Source organism: Lates calcarifer, linkage group LG10, assembly GCF_001640805.2.
Source record: "Lates calcarifer isolate ASB-BC8 linkage group LG10, TLL_Latcal_v3, whole genome shotgun sequence".
NCBI classification, from domain to species: domain Eukaryota; kingdom Metazoa; phylum Chordata; class Actinopteri; family Centropomidae; genus Lates; species Lates calcarifer.
The window spans coordinates 22,232,516-22,259,465 of NC_066842.1; the positions used below are offsets into that span (position 1 = coordinate 22,232,516).

General features: G+C 39.8%; 1 protein-coding gene across 1 annotated transcript; it reads right to left on the bottom strand.

Moving 5' to 3' along the window:
• sf3b3 (splicing factor 3b, subunit 3) lies at positions 1-25,899 on the bottom strand. Its single transcript, XM_018703529.2, has 27 exons — positions 25,760-25,899; positions 24,928-25,061; positions 24,157-24,312; positions 23,687-23,857; positions 23,195-23,367; positions 22,743-22,884; positions 22,198-22,310; positions 21,686-21,823; positions 21,355-21,458; positions 21,013-21,178; positions 20,768-20,863; positions 19,430-19,502; positions 17,395-17,546; positions 16,732-16,887; positions 16,005-16,160; positions 14,837-14,980; positions 14,309-14,431; positions 13,858-14,012; positions 13,463-13,637; positions 11,811-12,016; positions 10,930-11,086; positions 8,889-9,014; positions 6,970-7,182; positions 6,567-6,665; positions 1,803-1,946; positions 1,504-1,608; positions 1-1,412 (listed from the first exon to the last, which is right to left on the bottom strand). The coding sequence occupies exons 3-27, from the start codon at positions 24,302-24,304 to the stop codon at positions 1,272-1,274; spliced, it is 3,576 nt and encodes a 1,191-aa protein (XP_018559045.1). The 5' UTR covers positions 24,305-24,312; positions 24,928-25,061; positions 25,760-25,899; the 3' UTR covers positions 1-1,271.
• Positions 25,900-26,950: the final 1,051 nt, after the last annotated feature.

A 26,950-nucleotide genomic window follows, 5' to 3' on the forward strand; every position in this document is an offset into this window, starting at 1 on the left:
TTATAAAGTACAAAAAAACATCTTTATTTACAAAACAGACCACTGCCCCTGTCCCACAAACCCCTAAATTCAGTGACTACTGTGGAATGCTATGTCTGTGCCTGTGGCTGAGGTTGGGAATTTACAGGACTGAGAAGAACAACACCCAGTGCAAACCTTCAGTATTCTTCCACCCACTTATTTAGTCTGGGTTCACCCGTCGTCTAATGCCACAGTATGGCAACATGTCCTCCGTGGCCTGAGACTTAGACTTTGTTAGGTCGGCTTCTGTTGGGTTCTCAGTTATGGGCAACCAATATGCTTTAATCAGCATGGTGACAACGTGTTTCTGACCAGACACTGGTAGGGTCAGGGGCGGAGACAGATTAAATAATACCGTTTGGTACTATGGTAAATGCATCATAACAGATTATTCAAATCAATACACATTAATAACCACACCATACAAAAACAGGTTTTGCTGAAATCAAAGATGGAGGACATAAAATGATAATCACCTTCTTGCTAAATAACCTGTTACAGACACTAAATTCTTCTGTGCAAGCAGTGTAAAATCCAATCACTACACTGCGTCCGTAGGGAATAACTTTTCTACTTGGCGTGAGCTAAAACACCTTTAAATAAAACAGATTCACTTGCTCACACATGATGACAGATGATCTGGGTTCAGTATGTATGTACTCAAAATGTGCAGATGACAGTGAAGGTTGCTCATGCAATCGTGTGAACTCGTGTTCACACAGCTGTGTGTGCATGTGTTTGACGTTCACGGCTGAGTATGTGAAGTCTGTTCACATAGCTATATGTGTGAATAGAGGTAACTGTATTCTATTAATGTTGAGAGAGCTACTGACCGAGGCTTCCTGTCATGTTTCCATGTAACTTTGTGTTGCGGCATGTTGTGTAGTTTGTGTTAACAACAGCACAGGGGAGGTGAGAAAAACTGACATAAAATTTTCAGTAACTGGGTCTGAATGACGGAAATTCACTGCTCACACTGCTGTGTGGGTGACTGTTAATGTGTTTTTAGTTGTGAATGCAAGTACTTGCGCTGGCAAGGAAAAGGTGCATGTGACTTGCATCATAATTGAGCAATGTACAGGAATTGTTACATCTTGTATGAGATGTGTGTGAACCATAGCGCAATCTGTAAGTCTATCAATCTGTGTCCTTAAGGGGGAATTCTGTGGCACGGCTGCAGGTGTAATGGTCAGAAAAACAAAGGTGTATTCGTCCATCCCTTCTGGGCGAAGGTGAGACAGTGTGTGCGATTAGAAGGCGTAGCGAGTGCGAATATCCTCCAGTTTTTTAGAGACCTCTGGTGGCGTTCTGTCCAGCTCCTCTGCCACACTCTTCTGCTTGTGAGGGTCCATACTGTTAAACTGCTCGCACAGATCTCCATCAATCACATTCTGCAGAAAAGAAAGACCATATTTGTTTCTCATGGTCCATTATGTGCAAATGCATATGACACTGTTAAAAACAGTACCAACAGATACAAACCTTGACTGGGAAGTAATAGGATCTGAAGCTGAGATGGTCTCTACCGCACAGTGGAGGGAACTCAGAGCGCATATGCATCTCTAAATGTTGGAAAAAGTCATGATCCTAGGGAAAAAGAGCAACAGAAGAGGTATAATAAAAACAAGAGTAAGAGAAGTGGAACAAAATTAGAATATCAAGGTAATTAGATAAATCATCCATTGTCTTTTGAGGGCCAAAACAATGCTTTAGTGCCATGTATGTGTGTGTAAGAAATGAATCCATACTAGATGTGTATACAGTGTGTGTGCGGTTTTTACCTCATGTGAGGTGAATGGGACAAGTATGCCGATGCCTCCAGACAGCGTGGTGTAGACCAGGGACTCTGAACCTCCGGGAATCAGAGTGGTTTTCTGGAGAGATAACACCGTCTCTCCTACGTGGTAGTTCACTATCACCTCAGCCTGCAGAGAGACGGCAGGGGGAGAAAAAACAGTCATGTGTTTTTGTCATTGGGGAGGATTTAGCCCCATTTCATTCCCTGAGCCCTTGTGGCTCTTCACTAAATGATGCGTCTGAAATGTATTGTTAAATTTAAAAAAAAAAAAAAAAAAAAAAGACTCTTCAAATTTGCACCTGTACAACTCATGAATCGACCCAGCTTTTGATTCCCCAGTGCACTTAAGATTTAAATGTACTGAGCAGAGTGAGTCAGACAAAACCAGGATGTGTGGAGCAGGACAGGACCGTGAACTGAAAAGCACTGGCACTCATTCACTGACATATGGTTTGAGTGACATGCAGGTCTTGCATAAGATGGTTACGTGTTATTTATGTGCTCCTGACATGAAGCCAATTCCCAACACATGATCAGTCTGCATATGTGACTGCAAACAGTACCTATAAAAATGATTTGCCTGCACCCTTTTAAAGGTTTTACTGTCTACCACAGTGACTCACAGGGGATGTAATGGGGATTTTTTGACATTGACTTAAAAAACTGCAGAAAAGTACAGGGTTTGCTCAGTTAAGACATGACAAATCAGATCATATCATTACATACGTCAGATGTGTCACTTGAAGCCATTTCAGGTCCCAAGATCACACATCCTGACAGCTGCACATACATATGAAATACACAAATAGTTGACTTTGTGCCACAGTCAGAAGGAAGACACACACTGTCATCCTCTGCTAAGAGGAAATTGGTTTGGATGGTCAGGTCTAATCCATAACATAGCATTGGTGCATTAACCTCAGTCCATGAACTGCATGAACATACTGTACAGACACTGTACATGAACAAAACACAGTTAGGTTAATCTAATCATTTCAGACAGTTGAGAACACAGCTGTCGTGGACAGAGCAGCTCCAGATAAGATCCATAACCACATAAGATAAGCCATGACACAGAAGTCAGAGGATTCATCTCTGGCTGCATGTAGCTGATTCAAACATCAATGTGAGTTATTTCAGAATGAAGTGTGACAGCATCCATCATGAGCATCAAAGTCATCTTGCTCATGTAGCTAAATAATACTATCATTACAAAAATGTTCTTTTGGTGTGCAGCCTAACCCTCTCTTACCCTTTGATTCTTTTCTATGGCCCATGATCAGAACTCCATTGGATTGTACTGCTGTGTGGGGTCTCTGATTTATCCATTTCAGAACAATCAAGCACAAGAAAAACCCTTCCCCCTTTACTGGCTACAGTAAAAAAAAAAAAAACTGCAGTGGTGTTGTGTCTGACTGAAACTGCCCTAATGTTATTTCCCCCGCTGGTCACAAACAGCAGCCGCTTGCCATCATGTTGAGAATACATGAGGCATATCTCACTTACACGCTGTTCTGGGGGATTCCAACGCAGTGGAAATGTTACATCTGGCCAACAAGGGCTGAGCAGTTCAACGCAAGATTCACACAATGTTTTTGTTTCTTACATGTTGAAGAGCTCAGGAAAGGAGTGAGCACAGATCATTGCAGCCTTAGGGAAGGGAAGGACTCCCAAGGTGTTGGTCAAACACTTAGGCCTGGCAGCCGTGTAACCAAAGAGCACCAAAATAGTAATTTGGTCTCAGCGACCAGTGATTATGTCTACAGGGGAGAAGGGTCAGGAATGCAACCTTAAGAAGACTGTAACTGCTGTCTAATATGACAGCAGTAGTCATTCTTTAGCCTTTGTTTTGTGCTAGTGGAAACTGGTTATTACAGAACATGGGACAGTTAATAAAAATACTAAGTGTGAAAAATGTAAATATTAGCCAACAGGTTTACTCCTGTTTTCTGAAAACATGCATTCAACTTTTAAGAGAGGCCAAATTGGTAAGTATTTTTTGTGAAGTATTTTCTCTTCCTACAGTCACAGAAAAAAACCTGCAGTAATTAAAATTTAATTTAAATCCAAATCCTGCCCCGTGTGTGTATCCTTGTGTATCCTCGTGTGGTTCATGTAAATGTTTGGCCTCTAGTGAACATGTTTTAATTGCAAATTTTATGAATACAATAATTGTATGTGTTCTGATAATTAGTGCGGGAATTTTGACATGCCGATGAAATTTCTACACTGAATGAAACTGAAAGAGACCTCACACACTACATGACATTTGGACAATCAGTTCTTTCATTTTGCAGAACTGGCAGCTGTGCCTCCCTGACCTTGATCTTTTGAGATACATTAATCAAATAAAAGTGGAATGCATCTAATTTAATGTAAGACAGCATTAGCCATGTATGGGTAATTAAGTTCAACCAGTCAGATGTGAACACAAGCCCACACACACACACACAGTCTCATCTCCATGACTTCAGAGGACATTACTTTGACTTATTTAACCATAGTTACTACTTTCGTAACCCTAACTCTTAACCTGGACTTAACCTAAGTGTAAACTTACCCTAACCTTAAAACATTTTGTCTCCATAATTTGACTGCATGAACAGATTTAGGTCCCCACAACATGAGTAATAACTGGTGCACACACACACACACACACACACACACACACACACACACACACACACACACACACACACACACACACACACACACACCCTGGATAAGGACAAATCCAGGCATCCACACCCACATCTAAAAACAGACACAGAACATTTCAACATTCAAACGAAATTGTCTATCAATGTGCACTAAGGCAGAAATAGCGGACAAACACTGTGTGACAAAGACAACCGGGACCAACTCATAATGTCTAAATTGGAGGGACTTTCCCAGTCTATCTGCTACCTAAACAGTTTTTGACCAGAATTTAAATGTGGGATGAGTGATGCTGTGTGAGCGAGTTGTGTTACATTTGTGAGTAGGGTAAACTTGTGGTTGACAGTGTTGTGGAGTTTGTGTGAGTGTGTGTGTGTGTGTGTGTGTGTGTGTGTGTGTGTGTGTGTGTGTGTGTGTGTGTTGGCAGTTGGAGGTTTAAGCAGCGGAGGAGGCAGATTAGTGTATCAGGCCAGAGTCTTGCACCGGATTGACATTTCAGCTGTAGCAGAGGCCAGACTCTGACATTTAATATGCCGACCCTGGGCTCAACAGCAAATTAAGTGTTTCCTCCTGATATGTCTCCAAGCCTGAGGTGGTCTCTTTATATACAGTTGCTTCAGAGCATATTCAGATACGATCACTATGCATTGTAGATTTAATTTTAAAATAGATTAAATTGTCATTTTTACCCATAAATCTACACTCAATCTTTTTGTGGTCAGGTACATCCTATCTGCTTTAATTATTCTTGAGATATGTGGTCCACCTATGGCAAACTGGTCAGACATAGTTCAGAAACTCACACACCTGTATATATTAAGTTCCACATTTCACACTACATGTCAGAGCAATAGATAAACCATCACGTTGAAGGAACTCTCTCCAGACTCCCCCAGTGAAAATGTGGTGAGGCATAGATGAATATGAGGATATAAAAGCATTTCTAAAGCTCTGAGTATTTCCCAGGAGCATGGTGGTCTCAATCATTATGAAAAAGGTGACTGGGCGAGAAGAAAGATTGACCAGGAGCCCAACAATCACTATGACAGAACCTAAGAACTCCTCTGCAGAGATGGGACAACCTGTCTGAAGGACAACTGTCTCAGCAACGCTTCATCAATCATGCCTTTGTGGTGAAGTGGCTACATTGGAACTACTTTGAGTAAAAGGTTCTCTGGTCTGATCAGACAATAATTTAATCTTTTGAGTAGAACTCAAAGCACAAGGCAAACAACAGCCACTGGTCATCACCTGGCTAATACCAACCTTACAGTGAAGCATAGTAGTGGCAGCATCATGCGATGGTGGGTGCTTTTCAGTGGCAAGGACATGGAGGCTAATCAGAATTGACAGGATGAATGCTACCAAATCCAGAGATCTATGAAGAAAACCTGCACCAAAGTATAGGCAACCTGAGACTGGGGGAGTGGTTCACCTTTGGCACTGACTTTAAATCCTGTTATTGCTGACTGCCTTTAGCAAATGCCCAAAACCGGGTCAGTTTCTACAAAATCAAAGGGTTGCAGAAACTTACCCAAGAAGACTAGAAGCTATAATTGCTGCAAATATGGACTTCCGCAAAGCACACGACTTCACTTCGCTATTATGGATGTATCACAAACAGGCTATTGAGTGCAGACTGATACTGAGGCAAAAAAATTCAGATACTGGACAATTTTAATCAATTTAAAATCAAATCAACAACAACAAAGTGTATAAAACTGAGGGTTTTGTATAATTTCTGAAGCTACTGTAAAAGACTGCTTTGACTCTACAGAATGCACACATTAAAGTTCAGCTGCGTTATAAAGACTGATGGCCTAGTCTGATACTTTACAGGCTTTTCAATCATGTTTAGGTGCAGAATTGCAACACTGCAACTACATCTGCTGGCATGACCATTGAAATCAAGAACGAAAAACTTGCATATACATTTCATTCAGGGCACACACTTGTATCTACAACACATGCCAGCGATTGAATACACTGAAAAAATGAAAGGCAAACAAAAAATGCGACAAATGGGAGAGTAACCTCACAGTTAACATTCACAGGACCTGTACAAGAAGGATGGTTTAGTGAGTTTTACCTTCTGTGATGCTCCATTAAGGAGGCCTCTGTCCCATAAAGCTTTGTTCCCTGTGGGGTCTTCATCCACATCATCACTGGTGTTGGGGGGAAGACGTACCTGGGTAAACCAAACACAAAATGAAGAGATGTGTTTTCCTCTCATCTTGTCGGTCCCACAGGACTCCATGAGTTTTAGAATAAAGTATCCCTCAGTCACATGCGAGTGTCACATGAAGGATACTTTTGTTTTGGACTTATGTTTTCAATGTCTTTGGCAAAAAGAGAAGTGTTACTTATTCTGCTGCCACCATTAAATTTTCCATATTGTGTTTTGCATCTCAATTAAAGATGGTATTTTTAAATTATTCTACCAATACAAGTTAAATACACATACACCCAACCCCCCTCATCCCTGTACTTACAATGCTGATGTTGCCAAACTTGTCGGCGGAGGCCATGGTGTCATAGTCAAGGAGACAGGCTGTCGTCACCCAGCGGGGATATGTGTCGTCAGCAAAGATGATAAGCTGGTTCTCGTTTCGTCGATAACGAACCCAGAACAGACTCTCTTGGACGTCTGTCACGATAACACGCTGGCCAATGGTATGGATGCCAGTCACCAGGTTGGGCACATGCTAGAAAGGAGGAAGTAGTGAAATACAAGTAGTAACGTTGACTTTAAAGACACCACACATGTACACCGTGCAGGAAAGCTCCTCTTTTGCACTAGGGAAATATGTAGCCCTGTTCTACAAGCTGCCTGATGTGCAGCAATGGCAATCGTGACTTTGTTCAACATTTATTGTTTTAGTCTGTTCTTCATGTGTATTTAGTCTTTTTTCAAATGTGAACCACAAATCTTGTCTGAAATTGGCAAACAAACACCAACTGTGCATCAACGTTGGCCTTTAGTGCAGTTTTCACTGTAAACGATAGCCGTGTTGTTTGTATCATCAAGGCCTCACAAAGCATGGCAAGTGCTTTTCTTGCCTCATAAAATTTTTGCAAATTTGCAATTTAAAAAAAAAAAAGAACTATGGACTATAAACAGGCCCTAAAACCAGCAGTCTTAAGATATCACACCAGCCACTTAGTCACATTGACATTTGGACAAATGAAAGTGGTTTATTCTTTGCGAAAAGATGAAAAGAAAGAACTTTGACAGATAAGTAATTGCTGTCCTTAGAAAACTGTGCATCTTTGCTGTCATTAATTTAAAGTTAATGCTTCAGAATTATATTTAATCTACAAAGGAAGAGGTGGAAGAGCAGCAGACTATCGATTATTGAATTTAACAATTCAACTCATTTGAACTGAGGCTGTCACGCACTGAAAAAAAAACATCTTTGTCTTCATGGAGAAAAAAAAAACCAACAACACAGTTACAAGTTCATTTCTAATTAAGTCAAGCAAGTAAAGTCAAGTTACCCTCAGACACTAGTTCAATCGTTTATTTAGTTTATAAAAGGTGAAGATAGTAGACCTTTAATCTTATAAACTGCATTTTAAGTTATTAAGAAAAAAATGTAAATAGGCAGATTTGCAATTGACAGTTTATTATTTCACCATAATGACCTTTAACTAGGTTTCTTAAACTTTTTCTTCCTGAAGTATGTGGTTTTATGTAACAAGCACAGAAGTATCACTGTGGTAGTAGTATGTTCTGGGGAGCGGCGTAGAAAACCCATGTGTAATTTGGAGTCAGACTATTAAGACCATGTAAATGTTATTGAATTTCTTGCTAAAACTTGATTTGTCTGGATGCTAGTGTGCATGTGAATTTATTTCTACAATGACCAATCTCGTAAACGTGTGTAGTTTTTATCAAATTATGCCTGAGATGTGACAGAAATAAAGATTGCCTGGGCTATGTGGTCCATTATTATTAGCTTACTCATCTTGCACTACATGGCTTTAAAAGTTGTAGATAATAGTGAAAATATTTTGTTATAGACATGAATTACTCACACTTTAATGCATGCTTTAATAATAGCAAGACTGTTTCTTTAGCTGCTGTGGTGCCAATTTAAAGGACAGACTGAGGCTAAGCTCATTATATAGTAGGATATGAACATTTTCCTTGACCAATCAATTAGTCAGGGGTCAGATCAAAGATGAACTGTGTCTCTAATGACAGACAGCCTTTTTGAAAGGCTCCACTCATATTTAACATTATTAATGAGCTAAAATCAAAACAAAGTGAGAAAGATCTGCATTATTGTGGATGAAGCTGAATGTGGATGAATGCCAAATACAGTTCTTAAAAAACTATAAGTAGTAGAAATATCAAAATTTGTTGCCAGAATTATTAGTAACCATTACTGAATTGCCTTGGCCTTACTTTGTTTTCACACTTGCGAAGCAGCTTCTTTTTGCCCAGGTCATAGATTCTTAGCAGTTTCCCAACTCCAACCAGGACTCGTCCCTGGAATGGTGCAATGGCCAAAGGGACGTCCTCTACTGGGGTCTGCAAATCAAAATCAAATAATCACAAAGAATTAGCAAGCCACAGCTAATCCGATTTCAGCTCATATTTCTTAAGAAACAGAAAAGCCCCTTTTTGAAGAAGGGTCCAGTGTCTCACTAAACACAGCTTTAGACATAAGCTCCAGATCCCCCTTGGGTTGTAACAGTGATACAAGAAGGTGTGAAGGAAAAGAATGGCCAAGGTTCTCTGTAGTAGGATTTGCATACTAATAAGTGTTTCCCCTAGGATTTTTCTCAGCAGCAGTGATAGTAATTAAAGTGAAATGTGCAGGTATTACGGCAGCATACAGAACAGGCTGCACACAGTGTTAATGCATAACAGTATTAACTAGAATTTAGTCTTTTGCTCCGATACCTGTTAAAAAGATTAGATATCATGACTTTAAAATGACTACAAACTTCAGCACATTCAGCAATTTTTAACGTATGACTCGCTTAAAATACAGTGGTTCTAAAAAAAAAAAAAAAAAAAAAAAAAAAAAAAAAAAAATCAAAAAGTCATTACTTACCGAAAACACTGGGAAATTGTTTGGCAAATTATATTTGTCAAACAAGATTACACTGGTCACAAGTCAAACATTTTCAATACTTTCCATGTGCAAGATGTGCTTTAGTCACAGCTACAACACAATCTGAGAATTCAAATTATTCCATTGCCTTTCTGAGAATCACAAGTGTCTTGTGATGTTACAGTGCATTTTGTCTTTTTCCTGATACTTTCCAGTGTTTGACAGATGATGAGGTCTGGTGAGCAGAGAAAACACTCTTTCCTTTTTCAGCTGCCTTCAACAGGCCAGTCATTGCTTTGATGCATGTTTAATATTAATTGCCCTGCTGAAACATAAATGTTACCACTCATGCTGAAGGATGGCATGTCTACATACACTGTATATACAGAGCTTCATTATCACTCATACACTCATTTACACACAATTTTGTGCTCTATTTGGGTATCCACATGCATGTGTATGTGCATGAGTGAAAAATGTCTGTTTACAACAGATAGACTCATCTAAAATATCAGATCTGGTTAAGTGGTTGGGAAATTCCTCTAATGTGAAAAGAAGTGGCTGACACCACTATGCAGTACAACACTTATGACTCACTTCCCAGTTAATCCACATCAGGTAACAAAGGCATGCGGCTGATTCACCCTGATGGCCTCCACCCTGCTTGAATTTCTGGGGAATTGCCCAGGGAGAAGTGAACGGCGCCAGGAGCAGTAACATCTGTGTTTGGTGTCATTTAAACTTAACCCAAGGCTGTCTTGCCCTAATGCACTCTGGACACCATTCTCTCCTGTCAAGCACCTATCTCAAATGGTAACCTGGTAATACACATTTGAGAAATAGAACAATTCTACACCCTCTGCCTTAAATTGAATGGTCATAGTTTGTGACCACTTCCTACAAGGAAAAATGCATGTACAGGTTGCTAACATCAGTGTGACACCAGTAATATTGGCCACATTTTATTTTCATCCCCTTGCATTGTGATATATATATATTTTTTGCTTAGTCAGACCATCATCATATAACTGTAACTTCAGCCAAAATCTGCAGATCTGTAGTCTCTGAATTTGCAGGTCCAGGCCAAAATAAGAAATTGCAGCAGTTTAGACATGCACAATATGTAAACAAGGTAGAGGTTGCCACCTACAGGCAAGGCAAAAACAGCTGCATTTTTGGGACTTGCACCATCTGCAGTCAATAACTGTCAGTTCTTTCTTTTCAGTTGCCTGCTTTAAGTGAATGAATGAGTTTGTGAATAACTTTGTGACTAAGTTGCAATCCAGTACATTGCATTTAAAAATAAATATTAAAAGAGAAAGAAAGAAAATTCAGCAAAAAAGATTTATCTCTCAGCAGGAAGGCTGGATCAGTTAGTCAACCCACCTTGTGCACAAACTCCAGCTTCTCCCCTCCACCAATGAGCCTGTAGGTGTAGATAAAGCCACCGGCCACTGATCTGGGGTTAAGAATCATGTCTCTTGCAACACCAACCAGAACATACCAATCATCTCCTGTGTTGGTGAAACGACACACTGCAACACTGAAAAATATCACATGGAAATGGGAGTAAGGAGGAGTGAGAAATGGGCTTGTGCAACATTTTTCATCCAAGAATTTAACAAAACAGAGAATTAGTAACAAATGATAAACAATGGCTATGATAAAACACAGCAACATTTCCTAAGAACATCACCACTAAACATTATTACTGTGTATTTGAGGGTAAGCAAATCCTACAGGGTAAGCAAAAGTATATGCCACCATAATATATCTACATGTAATCTGCTTACTAACTATGCATAGACCACAATGAGACTGCAATACTAAAAAAACAGTCTGATGAAATTTTAAAAACTGGCAACTGCATTTGTGTCATTTTTGAGTTTGCTGTTGACCATAAATGTATCTGTGGAAGAGTTTGACTTCCACTTACCCTCTCTGATCTCTCCTCATTCCTCCACCCACTTCAATTCCCTTCCTTCCCGTTTAAGAATAATTTCCCAACACTTGCAGCTTCACTACATCCTTCCATAAACAAACATCCCCACCTATAACAGAAGACTGAACTGTGACTCAGTGTGACCAGCTCTCTTCTTTTTCCTCCCATCGTGATCACAAATGTTCCGCTTGATTAATCATGACCTTGTATTCTCTACACACTATGGCACTGAACCTTGTTTTTGTTTTGATTCCCACCCTGTTCATCCTCTTCAAATGAATCAACTTATCCACTTGTGTCAAGCTGTGGCTTGGACCTAGCTCACCTGAATGCAGCTTCGTTCTGTTCCAGCTGCACTTGGTCCAATGTTGAACCCTGTATGGGGTTGACCAGTCGCACAAGTGAGGCCCACTGCCCAGCTCCAGCTTTAGGCGCACCAAAGATGGCTTCTGGGAGATTCTCATTGAGGAAGGCAGCAGCCATCTCAGCAGCCAGTTCTCTTTCATCCTCGCCAGCAGCCTCCACCATCTCCTGCGGGGGTGACACAGAACAAGAGAGGTCAGCTGAAAGGAGGATACTACTGACATTTTTAAAATGACTGAGCTACCTCCTCTCCATTACTAGGTGACAGTAGGATATATCAAACCAAAGCCCACTGCCACCTCCACAGCCACCTCACTACAAAGAGTGGTTTCAGAGCTCCATGGAGTTAATCATTTTGTCAATGTATGTTTAATGTTTTTATCAACATAAGATACACAAATTATCACTTGATTCCACCTCATTCACACCATTTCATTTGGAAGAATATGGAGAGAGTGGAAAGAGTAGATTTTTCGCTATTATATATAATTTTAAAATTTAGAATATCTTTGGGTTTTTGACTGTCGGTTGAAGATGACATGCAGGACTGTGAGAAACTGTAATGGGCATTAGATTAATTCATTATTTTAGATATACAAAGATGACCTGCTGCTGTGATGTCAATTAAATAAATGGATGTTGCTTCTGAAAAGATCATGTTTGGCTTGTTTTTGTTTTTTTATATAGGGGTGGGTGGTGCAAAAAGTTACAAATGATGGAAAGAGGAAGTGCTAGGGGGCGGGGAGAGCAAGAAGTAGAGAAACAGATGCCGGCAATAAAACAAATTAACTCCAGCTCCCAAAGCTGGAGTTAATTTTTCTATACACAACATTATTACAGATTGTTTTCTTTAATTTACCAATAAATAAGAAAATATATAATTCACTCCCCTATGCAGTCAGCATCGTGTTGCACTGCCTCATGCTGCTTAGCGTGATGTTGCTCCATGTTTTGGTCACCGGTCTCTACTTCCATCTGTTATCCATGAGTTATTCAGTCATTTTGAGACACAGCTTCATTAAGTTTACAGTCTGCTGTGTTGTTGCTCCTGCAACACGTATTTCAAGCATAAAATTATGCAGCTTAAAACTCAACGGACGAAAGGCAAGTCAGCCAGACACCTTCTCAACTGATGACTGACGTCTTACAACTTTCAGGTGGAAGCCCTATTTATTTTTCATACAAATCAAAGACCCAAAACAAATCAAAACATGATTCACATCTTCACTGCTTCTGTGAACTTGTGTTAACACTGCAATAACCAGTATTGAAAAAAAATTGAGAACTGATCTTTGGCCATACCTAACTGCCGACCCCCACACAATCAATCTCCATAACGGAGACACGAAGCTACATTTAGGTCGTGGCTTAAAATGTATGATCTGTCAAAAAAGATGCTCAACGTGGGTGGTGTCTAAATGGCAGGAAACATCATAGCTCTAGAAAATTACATCATGCCAGAGACATCATTTCATATTTATACCTATTATACTGACTGTTACAGGAGTGTTTTCGGGCACAAGGTCAGTGTGAGCTCCTACACAGGAAGGAGCCAATTTTAGCATTGCCTGTGGGATCATGGGACCATCATCTCATTGATAATGCACTTCATACCTCAGCCATCTGTTGCTTTCGCTGGGCTTTGGTTGCCTCGGTGTAGGCATTATGATCCGTCTCAATCAAAATGAGGTTGTTGGTCTCCGGGTGGATTACAAATTTCCTAGGAGTGCACTGCAGAGGAAAGGCCACCTGGTTGAAGACAGCTCCTAACTTCTCCAAAGCCAAGATTCTGTCAGACAGATAATTAGAGGAGAAACAAGGAGGAGGGTTGAACAGACATTCACAAATAATTTTTAACTGAGGGGCAGAGCAAATATCTGAAATAGACTGAGGTTTCTCCACTGAGCTGCTCTCTGTCCTGCCACAGACACTTCAGACATTCAAATTAACAATGCAGGGCTGCCTAAGTTATATACATACATGTCAACTGCTTAAGTGTCTAGCCATACCTCAGTGTGTTAGTGGAGATGGCCACTATACCTTCTGGGCATTGCTCGGAGGCAAAGCCAGAGGCGTACTCCAGAGTCTCGTAAGACAGAGGGGTAAGGTGGAAGCGAGACTGGTAGGAATAGCTGAGCCAGGAGCGACTGGACATTGCCAGCACCTGTTATTAAGAGGAAAGAGCTTATGCATTACGGCTGCAACAAATAATTATTTTCGCAACAATTCATCTACTGGTTTCATTTCTGATCACATGGTTACTTGGTCTTTCAAATGACAAAAACTGTAAATTCCTGCAGGTTCTTAGAGCTAAATGTGTTATGTTAAGACCACTTGGTGTGATCAGAAGACAAAACAATGAGAGCAAAAAATCTACAGTTTTGTAATTAAGTTGAAGTTCAATGAGCATGCAGCCTTTTTTCTGTGTGCTGATTATATATAAATGTCTGATTCACATACAGCTTCCTGTCCCTGCATCCGGACTCTGAAGAGTTTGACAGGTCGTGACCCCAGGTAACGTGTTCTGGTATCCGACAGGTCACCGGTTACTGGGTCCAAAACAGTCCTCAGCAGCACACCATTCTAAGAAAGGGTATAAAACACGCACACACAGATGAAATGAAATGATGTAAAACCTACACCACAAGAAAATGTCACAAATTGTCACTTGAATGATACATGTAAGTAACTGCTTGGCTGAGCTTCTGGTCAGACGACATAGGCTGTTGGAGATGTTCTTAGATTCAGAATATTGTCCGGTCATAATGTTCTTCCTGGATGACCCACAAGACGCATGTGCTTCTGCACTGACGTGACCGAGTGTGGCTGTGTTATACATGCCTACATGAAGTGTGCAAAATGTGTCACTCTGAGTTCAAATGAGTTCAATCTGAGCCATTGCTAATAATAACACTGTAAACATTACTGTCTTATGGGGTGGGGTGTAATTTAATAGCTACATTTCTAGAATGAAGTGAGAAACAATACCTGAAGCCCTATGTTGAGGTAGAGGAATCCAATGGTTCCCTTTTCTCCAAGTTCATCCTGTTTCTCAACCCCTCCCATCTCTACGATACACAGACTCTCTGGCTGGGCTGGTAGGGCCTGCATACTCAGCGGCTGCAGGCAGTCCTGAACATGATAAAGTTTAGAGGGTTAAAATTATAGCAACATACAGAAGGTTCCCTAGAATCAGAATCAGACTTTATTGCCAAGTAAGTTTGCACATACAAGGAATTTGTCTTGGTATATCAGTGCTAAAAAACAGGGATAGTAAACAAAGACAGATAGAAAGTAGAAGTAAGAGTAAGGAGTAAAGAGCAAAAAGTAAATACTATACTTACAAGGAACATAAATATATTATATAATTTAACTGTAAAGTGTTAAGTGCAAAAGTGTGAGGGTGGCAGTGAATGTCCGGAGAGATGTGCGTTAATGTAACACATTTCATCATTCAGAAGGTTTTCACTGGGAGTCAACTATCAAAAGAGGTCTCCTCTCCAAAACAAAAAGAACAAGTAATTAAAATCTGTTAAACACTGAATAAAGCTGTTTAACGTTAGAAATCAGTTTTTCTCTGACACTGTTGGGTGGACAGGATGACGAGAGGAGTAATTTTCTTGTAGGGATTTGGATTTCTCATTTAAAAAATAAATAAATGAGGAAAAAAAGAAACAAGGAAAAAACAGTGCATTTGGAGGTTAGAGTTTGTTTTGCTTGATATGTTAATATATATCAGTATAATTCACTTAAAGTTATTATTTTGGCTGTGCCTCAGCCTTAAGTAGTGCTCTCAGTGAACCTAAAAATAAATATTTTAAGGTCCAAGGTCCCTCACTGGTCATCGCTGACAGCAGTAAAAGCAAGGAGTCAAATTTCATGTTGCATCAAGTTTTCCCCACGGCATGGCAGGGTGTAACTGTTATTTAAGGGTGGATATTACTTGTTACTGCACTGAGAAGAAACTTAACAACTTAGCTTTGGCTGTGGTTTCAAACCAGTTCTTGGAGTGTTAAGATAACATTTATTTAGGTGCTAAATCTGAGGAAATAGTGCAACATAACAATACTCACAATTGCATTTTTTTCTGAATACTAGGTGTTGTTCTTTGTGCTAAGGAACTATTTCATTTAAAAAGTCATGTTTCTGTTCATACCGAAGGGTCGAGGGAGATGATTCGGACAGTGTTGTCAACCAGTCCAACAGCCAGGAATCGAGAACGTTGCTCACCAGGTGGGACGTTAGCCAGGCTCATGCAAACCACATCTGCAGACATTTCTTTCCGCTCTGTGTACTCATTCAGCTGGCCAGACTAGACAAAGGAGGTGGAGGGGGACAAAGAGAGCAATTCTGTTACTACACATTATAGTCATTTCACTTCTCTGCTGTGTTTATTATGGTACCTATACACACAGTATTATTAATATTTAAGCTACATTTAAGTGATCTGGTTGTCACATTCTCTTTACAAAAATGAATTATTATATTAACTTAGCGCAGGTAATGATCTTTGATTTTTGCAGAGCCTGACCTGTCTGTCATGTCAACATTCTGTTGAGGTCAATTTGGTAAAAAATTATTAATGTTCAAAACCTAAGATATGAACTACGAAATTCTGAACATATCTGCATGAGAAAAATAAACTGCATACGTAGTCATCTACTTATACACACACTAGTTCTCCATTGTTTGCATTACATTACCTCCAAAAAACTGAATTTTTACTTTACTTAAATGTGATGCGGTTCCTGCAGCAATATTGAATTTGAGCATTAAAAAAGGGCCAAGTAGTCTTTGCCATTCTGACTATGTGAGTCTATCAAGTATATAAAGTATGTAAGTGCAAAAAAATAAATAAATAAATAAAACATGTACTTTCTTACCGGGTCCATCTCAAAGTACACCAGCTCCCCTCCAGTGAGGGCAATAACCACCTGCCGCTGGTTCACAGCACAACGGACAATGGTTTTTTTACCAGGAGTCTTCCACTCATTCACACGCTTGTCTGCTCGGATGTGACGGATGCCGTCTGGGTATACCTGTGTGGAGAAACAGAGCACGAGAAAAAAGATTTAAAAAAAAACAAAATAATATTCTTATTCCAACATTAATTCCTGTATCTAACAGTTAAAAATACATCAAGACAATAATCTGATGTTAGATGACAGTCATCTGTGTCCAATTCTAAATAATCTGCATGAAATTACCAAATATTTATGAGTTTCCAGGTGTTAACATTCCTTGTCAAACATCTTACAAATTAATATCTGCCTCATAAGACAAATACATATTTTTTATTTGAACAAACTCTCTCAGCTCTAGTACCCAAAACCTATTGAATATTAAGTGATGACCAAATCAGTCAGACATCAAAATTTTTTTAGAACTCATTCTTGTGAGGGAAGTTTTTAACTGTTAATTGTGAAATTTGTGAAGTAGCAATAAAATAAAATGGTCACAACAGCTTGTTATGAAAAAGTGTTACCTGCTGCAATCTTCAGGTGGATCAGCACACGTAAAAAATGTTAAAGGTAAAGCTTGCTCACCTGCACCAAGGCATCTTCACCCAGCAGTGAGCAGGAGAGAGTGGGCGTTGTTCCCAGAAATCCAGAATCTGTCACTTCTTCTACAGTCTCCCCAATAGATAGAACCAGAGTAGCGTTGACGAAAGATACAATGATATAGGCATCAAACTCGTCTAATGATAAAAGGAAAAAAGAAAAACCAAAGACAAATGAGTAACGATTAGAAAAATAATGCTGAAGGCGCTGTGCTGAGGCTACACACCATGAATAAATGACAGAAAGCGGACACAAGAAAGAAATGGCAGCATAGAAAGATGTTGCTGGGTAATTAAAGCTGGCCATTACAAGCATGTTTCATATTAATTATTAATAAAGACCTGTAATATGCATCTACTTTGAGTGACATTTATAAAAAAAAATTCAAACGTTTCTTCTAATGCATTTCCCTCAGGCAGTTGAGACGGATGGGGCCTTTCACATCTGCTTAAGACCTTGCATGTGTTTCAGTGTATTCGTAAGGTGCAGTGGGTCAAGGCTGGGATTGACCTGCCTCATTTAGAGCTACAGAAACCCCCCAAAGTCCATGGCTGAAACAACCCCCTCATTTCCTTTACTTTGAGGTGTGGGTGGGTCAAATTGCAAGTTAGAAAACAAACTGAGAATGTTTTCACACCAGAGGAGAGTTAAGCCGCACTGTTTAATTACAAATCTTGGTACTACATTTCATTTTACAGTTTAAATTGACACCTCTCTACACTCATTCATATGCCTGTTCTTTATCACTTCTGATAATGTGCCAGTGCTGCACACTTGATAGGCCAGAAGGTAGTCAGTGAAGGTGCTACTAAAAACAGAAAGAGTAAGTCACGCACGTGAAAAGCGACCACCCGGTATAAAGAGCTACATATGTAACTACTGTTCTATGCATTATCAATGACCATTAGATGTGTAGTCATTTAAAAGGCTGAAACATGCCAGTTTAGACAGGGGAGAAATGGGTGTGGGGGCAACCCTTACAATTTGATGACAACCTGTTTGCATAAAACAAAGCAAACCCATATACCTGACATTTGACATTTTTCAATGAACAATCACATTTAGACAGAATAAAGTCACACACGGATGTGAAGGTTTTTGTTCAAGAGAGCCTCCAGACAAACTGTCAAGGTCATGAACGTCATCCTGAAATTACACATATGCACTCTCTCTCACTCACAAACACACGCACACCTAATGATTTCTACCAGCTGTTGTGAAACATTGTGTCAGACTGTAAGAACCATGTGACTTCTGGGAAATGCACTGTGCAAAATAATTTCAACTCAAAAGAAAGCACAAGAGAAAACACAAACATGCAGGCAAACACCCAACATCTGCACTCACATATCCAGGCTTTTCATTTCTATGTACAAATCAAAGTGCTAGATCAAAACAGTAATGTGCATGTAAAATGCTCTTCAAGAAGGAACTTGCTGTAAAACCAAAGAATAAGGAAACAGGGAACTGTTATTCACATCAAAAGAAATTTGTCCTATTGAAGAGAAAATGTCAAACATTTTGAGGGAGTTACGAATTACCTTACTGGATGCACACTATATAATCCAAATGTAAACAGAAGGGCTAACCCACCAACAAAATAAAACGCATTGTCACAAACCTATGTTGATTGACAGATAAATACACAGAATAACTTTATTAGCTAACTTAATTAGCCTTAAGATTTAGGATGAAGTCAAAACTTGTCACTTTAATCCCATTGCTGTGTCTTCGCATGGAATGAAAAAATAACTAAAATGGTATGCAATGACTGGCAGCTGTAAAGCAACCAAGCAACACAGAATACAACATGACAATTATGTAAGAAATCGACAGTTTACATTAGTAGTAGTTTGTAAATAGAACAGTAAAAAAAAAGGTTAAAATAAAAAAGATGGTGACAAGTGAACTGAATCAGAAAGCCAATAAGACTCAACAACCATGTCAGTCAAATTCAGGAAAAAACTGGCACAAATTTGGTTTGTTGGGGAAAGAAATACCCAAAAAGGAATGTCATTACCTTCCACATGTCTGCGTACCGTCCACACAGCGTTAGGGTTACCGGGCAGCTCAGACACAGCCATCTCTGAGACCTAATAGAGAAGGAACAGGAGAGGACAACTTTATCAGTATTTTAACATGATACAGCAACTACTTGATCCAAGGATGTTATTAACCTCTCATCTTTGTTTATAAGACAATTTCAAAAGTCATGTTGAGTTTGAATCAAAACTCAACTGCTTTATGCAAACTTCAACAATATGGATAATGTTATCTGTCATATACAGTGCAGTATCCACTTTGTCACAAAAGTGGTTTGGCTGTTCATGTACCACTGGAAGAATACAGCCACAGAAAAAATATGGGTACCTTCACTCTACAGCTGAATATTATTCATTTCACATTTACTGTCCTGAGAATTATAATAGAGACAAACAACTACAGCGCCAACTATCAAATTCAAGTGTGGATGCAGTTTACTGACACAAAACACAGCAAAATCATTATGAACTACTTATAAACAGATATATACATTTAACGCTCCTTGGGTCTTATTCCTTCCCTCATAAAATGTAGTGACATATTGACAACAGCAATGATTCATCCTCTCTGAAGGCCTGCAGCAGGAACTTGTGTGAATACTCACAGGAATGATCTGGGCTCCCCATGAGACTAACTATGTTAACACATACAGAAGCAGAAAGGCCTGCCAACGACGTACAACCAGTGAATGTTTTGGGCTATATTTACAAGTAGCAAGTGACAAAATCTTGGAGTGGTAATGCAGTATATTGTTGATTTAACAAGACTAGGTCAAAACCTAGTATATAGCTAGATTTCCCTTTATCTGTTTGCTTGTCTCCTACTCTCTGTGCTCACATATAGTATATTAAGTCGAATCTTGCGCTTGTGGGGCAATACTGGTGACTCTCTTCTACAGAAAGTAGCAGACGTTTGGCCAAGAGGTTGCTAGATTTGTCACTACGGTGCCTCTTTGAAAAACCGTTGCTAAAGGGGTTTGAAAAGTTCAAAATGTAGCGACAGAAACGCTAAGATAGCAGCCCTGCCTGAAAATGCCCCCCGTTCACACCAGTTTGTTTTGAAAGAACAACAGTCTATGGTGTAACTTCATCACTCGCTCAGTCAGTCAGTCAGTCAGTCAATCACGGACAGTCATGTTTCTAGGCAGTTTCTGTGTTAGTGCTGAGATCAGAGAGATTTACAGACTCTTCAGTTTTTACTCAGAGAAGAGACATGAAAAAACTCATCACTTGCACAGCCAGTAGTGTGTGTGTGTGTGCCAGTCCTTGCACCTGCATGTATGTTACAAACTGTGTGTGTGTGTGTGTGTGTATACCTCCAGTCCGTGCCGAAGGACCCTTAGAGTGGACCTGGGTCCACGTCCACAGGCCACATACAGCTGTGGTGTGTCTTCATTGGCCAAATCAGCAATCTGTCAAAAAACAGAAGAGAGCAGACAGAGAGTCAGTAAACAACTACACCTTTCAACTCAAAATAAAATGAGAGCTGCCAGCCAGCTGTTCCTGCTTTTCTCTATCTTTCTTTCCTGTTGCTAAATACGTATTCTAATGATCCACTCACCTGACAGGACATGATGGGTGATAAGTTCTCCTGTTCGTCCACCAGCACTAGGTTTTTGAGGGGGCGAGGCTGGAAGAAGAAGGTGTCTCCTTCTTCCAATGGCATTGCAGATGAGAACTCAGGTTCCTCATCATCGTCACCCAAATGAGCGATTTGGTAAAGATAACTAAAGGAAACACAGGAAGAACAAAATGAGCAAAAGAGGTCTGAGAAAAAGACATCAGAAATGTTTAACCTGTGGAAAAGAAACGTAAAAAAGGGTAAAAGGAATCACATTCTTTCAGAGGCAAGGAGAACAAGGCAATAAATAATGCCACAGTTGATGTACAGCCTGAGACTTACTGGTTCCCAAACTCTGAAGCCACAAACAGGAAGCCAGTCTTCAGAACACACATGGCTGCTGCCACAGGGATCGTGTCAAAGTACTTCAGCCTGATCTCTGTGACCTACAAAACAACACAGACTTATTCATAATATATTTTTTCAGCTAGAACTTGAAAAGGAAATGTACTTTGAAATGGCTTATACCAACTGAAACACAGATGAACTGTGAGGCCCAGTTTAATTTATTAAATAGTTGACAGATAAAAATTCTAACTCTAGTGGTCCAGAAGAATGTGATAGAAATGTTGTAGGTCAACATTTCAATCATTTCAATTCCATTTATGCTCACCATTTCCTCATCTGTTTCCAGAGTAACCTTAAAGATGTCTCCCTGCTCAGTCTGCGCCAGAAAGAAGAACATGGACTTGGTCTTGTGGGTGGCTGAGCAGACAAATATCATGCCACGCTCTGGGTCGTCCAGGTCATTCTGTAGGATGGGAAAGATGAGAAACAGAGGAAGGGGAAAAAATAGCAGAATGAAAATAAATATGCATACAGAGACCAAAAACAACCTGACACATTTTTAAAGTGGAGGGGGGTGTAATTACATTACTCAAAACACAACTTCCACATAAATGGGGGAAAAAACATCCTTCCAACTGAAATCATTGTAGAGGCTTACAACATTACTACTCATTACTAAGTTATAGTTTAAATCCTTTAAGTCAAGAAAAGTGTCACATTTTGATGTCATGCTCGTAGAAAAGAAAAAAGAGCATAGGAAATGTGTGGTAGAGCTGACTGTATTCATTAAGTATAAAGCTTTGTTTTCCATTATGTATTTCTGTAGTAAGGACTCACCCTGCGTCGTGGGATGGGACAGCGAATGTCGGGCTGGTCTCCAAAATTCTTGTAAGTGATGTAGTTTTCGGAGCAGATTAGAACTCCACTGGGCCCATCTGAACCACCAGGGACTGGACAAAGAGAAGCATTTAGTGGGGTGTGCTTCTTTTTAAAATCATGATAATTGTAAAAACAGCTGGAATCCAAAAGCAGTATGAGCTGTTTCATTCAGAGGTATTCCCTTGCTACTCTATGCTGCACTTTAATGTGTTACTGTCTCGGTAAACTTGTGCTGAGATCAGAGATGTTGAATCTTTCCCCACTGTTGATCAGAGAAGAGACATGACAAACTCATCATATCTACATCACTTTGATTTGCATAATAGTACACAGGTTCTCAGTGTATTTTGACAGACTTGTCTCTTTTTTGCTCCACTTTTGACAATCTCCAACAGCTGTGTGTATGCTGTTTTTGTTTTTGGCCAGATATTGCAGCAGCTGACAAGTGATGCAACTATTGTTTCTGCTCTAATGTGTGGATCCACTAGTGCCCAAATGCTTACCTGTGATGAGGAAATTTCCATGCTCTTCCAGAGCCTCGCTGTACTTGCGGACCACATGATTCAGGCCGAGGTCCAGCTCATAAAAGGTGAGCGTCTGTTGTGTGTTGGCAGCAGCTTCTCCTGTTGGGTCATTGTCAGCCTCCTGGAAACATCAAATAAATATCAGGACAGGATCAGAGACTGGCAAAGTGTCCCCATTACTAGGCTCATAAATAGAGGAAGACACAGTAGGGATGGCATCAACTTTGAGTTGCTAGAAAATCCTTAAAAAGTTTAAAAAATTCTTTACTTAAATTAACTCATGCTGAGATCAGAGGTGTTAAATCTTTCTCCAGTGATAGTCAGAGAAGAGACATGACAAACTCATCACATCTAGAGCAGTGTCATATGGGTAATAATACTCTGTAATCTTACAGGTCTCTGAATGTTTTCTTGACTTTTCATGATCTCACCTCATAGTCCATTTCTAAGCAGGCAAACATGGGATTTTCAAAGCCAACATCGACTCCGACTACATGGTAGACCAGTGTGTTGGCTTTATGGGCTTCCAGTGGAGAGGAGATGGTCAGTCTCGCAGCTGCATCTCTGTTCAGAATATAAACCAGCTTCTGTTTCTCAATGGCTCCTAGACAGGGGAAGGAAAACACATGTCCAAAATGCTTACTTTCATTTAACTTGCAGTAATGTAATTCTCTCCTTTAGTATTAAGACAGCACAACTTCGGCATACAAAATAGATAATATTTTAGTATTACGCTTTGAAAACTGCACAGTCCAAGGTTTTGTACTACATACATATAGGAATTGATTTGAATTCATTCAAGTTTGATTGTACTGCTTTAAATTGTTATGCAAACAATATAAACATTTGTGCGCTGTCTGCCATGAGGATTGTCATCTGCTCATTACATACAAATATCCAATCTCTTTGATATTTGTTCATACCTATCATAACAGCTCTGCCCTTTGGGTCGACAGCCAGGAACTGTCCGGGAACAATGCGCCGACAGCCGCTCTTCCCAAATGTTTCCTGGTGGATCTTCTCAAACATGTTTTTCGATGGATGATATTCCAGGATGACAATTCGACCACTGTCACTTCCCACAACTATATAATCTACAAATAAACACATAAATACAAATGTAAAACTTGCAAAGATGGTAGTAAGAGATACTTTTCCCTTAAAATTCTGCAGTTGAGCAGTAATTTTTGTGAGGTCACAAAATCAGTTAAATCTTCCCTCTTAAAAAAGTACATTTCAAAAACAGAGACTAACTATAGATGTGCATCAGTCTTTGTCATGAAAATTAATAATCTAGGGAAAACCTATACTTTTGATGAATGGCTTTTAAATATGTGGTCTATGTTTATAATTAAACACATGCATATATGTGTGTGTAACCTTGGTTACATACCTTTGGTTCCTCCAGTGAGTCTGAATGCCATTAGGGACCTTATGATGCCAAACACCTCCACTGTGAGCAAAGTGTGCACCTTTCCTGTGTTGGCATCTGGTCGCAATAATTCCAAGATCTTTCCCCTGGAAACAACAATCTCCTGCATCTTGGTTCCTACAAAAACACACACAACTCATTTCAGTATTCAGAATATCTTTGGTGTCAGATAGGGGGGTAGTTTTCTTACTAAACTCCACTTTCTATCGCATGCTGATGGCTACTTGTGTAATGAAATAAAGCCACGCTCTCTAAACTGCACAAGCTCCAAACCACAAACATCATAAATAATACAACCTTGCAATGCAATATTAAAAATTTCTCAATCTAACAACATGTAGCGGTTTCTTCCATAAAATCTAACAAATGCTGTATCAAAATCTAAAGCTTCCAAAGAACAGAGGTGATTTTTCCAGCAAAAATCATTTTGAAGCCAAGAGAGAATTGTAGTATACGTGTGTTTTGGTACTACAATAAAGAGTGTTGCAACTCTTTCTATTAACATGCAATCAGAGAAAAGCCATGGCAAAGTGGAAACTTATATCATTACTTAAGAGGAACAAGCCTGTGCAACAAACAACAACACTGGCCAAAAACCTGCAAAGTGAACACAAAAACATACATTGGGAAAGCAAATAAACATAAGGATAGTCAGACAAACAACAAACCTTAACAAACCAGAAAAGAGAATGTGCACCAAAGGGAAGACAGTGGTATCTTGCACTAACTCACCGGAGAAGTTTCCATGGATGGCGTGGGTGATGCCAGTGGCACGCTGCAGGGTGAGGTTGTAAGAGAAACATGGCTCCCTTTCAGTGGCTTCCCCACAGGGTTCTTTGGGGGCAGCAACTTAGCCGAGCTCAAAACTGTAGTGAAAGAAAGGGAATCCAATAGTGTGTGGATAAAAAAAAACCGAATCAAAGCAAATGTTGACTTGCAGTGAAAGCACACAATTCAAAATGCTGTGAGCAGGTTCACCGGTGGCAAACTTTTCATGGTCTCACTGTTGACAAATGAGGCGCTTACAAAGGAGGGATAATCAAACTGAGCTAAGTTACACTACAAAGGAAGTAGTACTGTGGAACAGACAACGGCTTACCAAACTACAGCAAAGCCATAATAAGTATGGGGTAGGGGGTTAAAATCCGTGCCGGACACGACACAAAACGTTAGTGTTTACATGCCAGCAAATGCTCTGCATCGCTACGTTAGCTAGTTGGCATTACTAAACGTTAGCTTAGCAAGTAGTAAACGAACTTTTCATCGGTGACCTCTGTTACGTTAAATGTCTGGTTATAAGTCTAGCGGGATAGCGCCGTCCATTTCTTTCAACCTGAAAACACTGGTTAGGATAAAAGTACGCACACATTTAGCCTGTACGGCTAGAATGTTAACTTGTATTCAGCGGGCTTAGAGGAGCCCATTCATACAAAGCGCCACTTTTGCCGGATGCATCCTCCGTTTTCTGTCTTGCTATATTACTTAAGAGCGTGCACACTTTAAATGAATACAGTGTCCATTTAATTGCAGTTAAGCTGTAGATTTGCTAAAATAAAATATTTACCGGCGTGTTATATGAGATGATTCTGATTTCAGATGGATAAAGTTTCATTTACATGAACAGTCTCTGCAACTTCGGGAAACCAACGTCAAGCTGCCGTTTGTGGGTCCTTCGTCAACCAAACCGCCGTCATGAGAGGCGGCTCACGCAGTGCCTGACCGAAATCACAGATACGCTGCAATAGCGAAGTCTGTCCAGCAGATGTCGACAAATAGTAATGAATTAAAGTACAGGGAGACACAAGGAATCCGCATATCTTCCGTTCTTTATCAGAAATCGGATAACGAAAAACAACTTTGTTTTCTAATTTTCATTTTAGAATAAATAATTGTCTTTTTGACTTTATTTAACCATGGCACTTGACAAATATGTTTATCCTTTTTAAAAACTATAATCAATGAGAGTTTACATGATGTAACACTGCAGTGGGCAGCATTACACTGATATGCCTTTTATCTTACCTCTTGCCTAAGGTCATGCTTCCCAGTGCCTGCTGTGTCACCGCTGGGCAGTAACAGCGTTTCAACATACATGTTACCACCACTGTATAGATTCCAGCTCTGTCAGCGGGGACAAAGGTGTGCCACCTACAGCAGACATCATTTGATCTGACAGAGGCATGAGGAAGAGGTATAGAACATACATTGATTTAACAAGGGTTATCAGCAGTCTCTCAATGAATAGTGGGCTTATGGTTTCCCACCAGTGCATCACATCACCCAAAGTCCGAGTGAGGTACAGGTCCTGTGACAGAGGGTGTCTGACAGGAAGTGTCTTTCAAAATACAAATACAGCAACATCCAGGAGGTATGTATGAGGAGGTGGGATGCCTTGAGGAGACAGCAGTTACAAGGTGTAAACCTCCAGCATCCATACTGTCATCTGTCAGCACACCTGGCCCAGCAAGTCAAGTCAGTTTTACTGATATAGTGCCAAATCACAACAGAAGAATACTCTTTATAATATTATTTACAGAGTATATTTACTATACCTGTCTTGGAGAAAGTAAATTCTAAAACTTCTTCAAATGCTCCTTGAAAAGCTTCTTTACATACAATGAATCACCACACGGATGGGTGGGATCAGCTGTACGTGCTGTGCTTCGAAGATCATGTTAAATTTATATGATCTGCTAAATTGCTTTAATTAGATGTTTTCACTGTAGCCCGTGGCTTTTTCAAAGTTCTGTACACA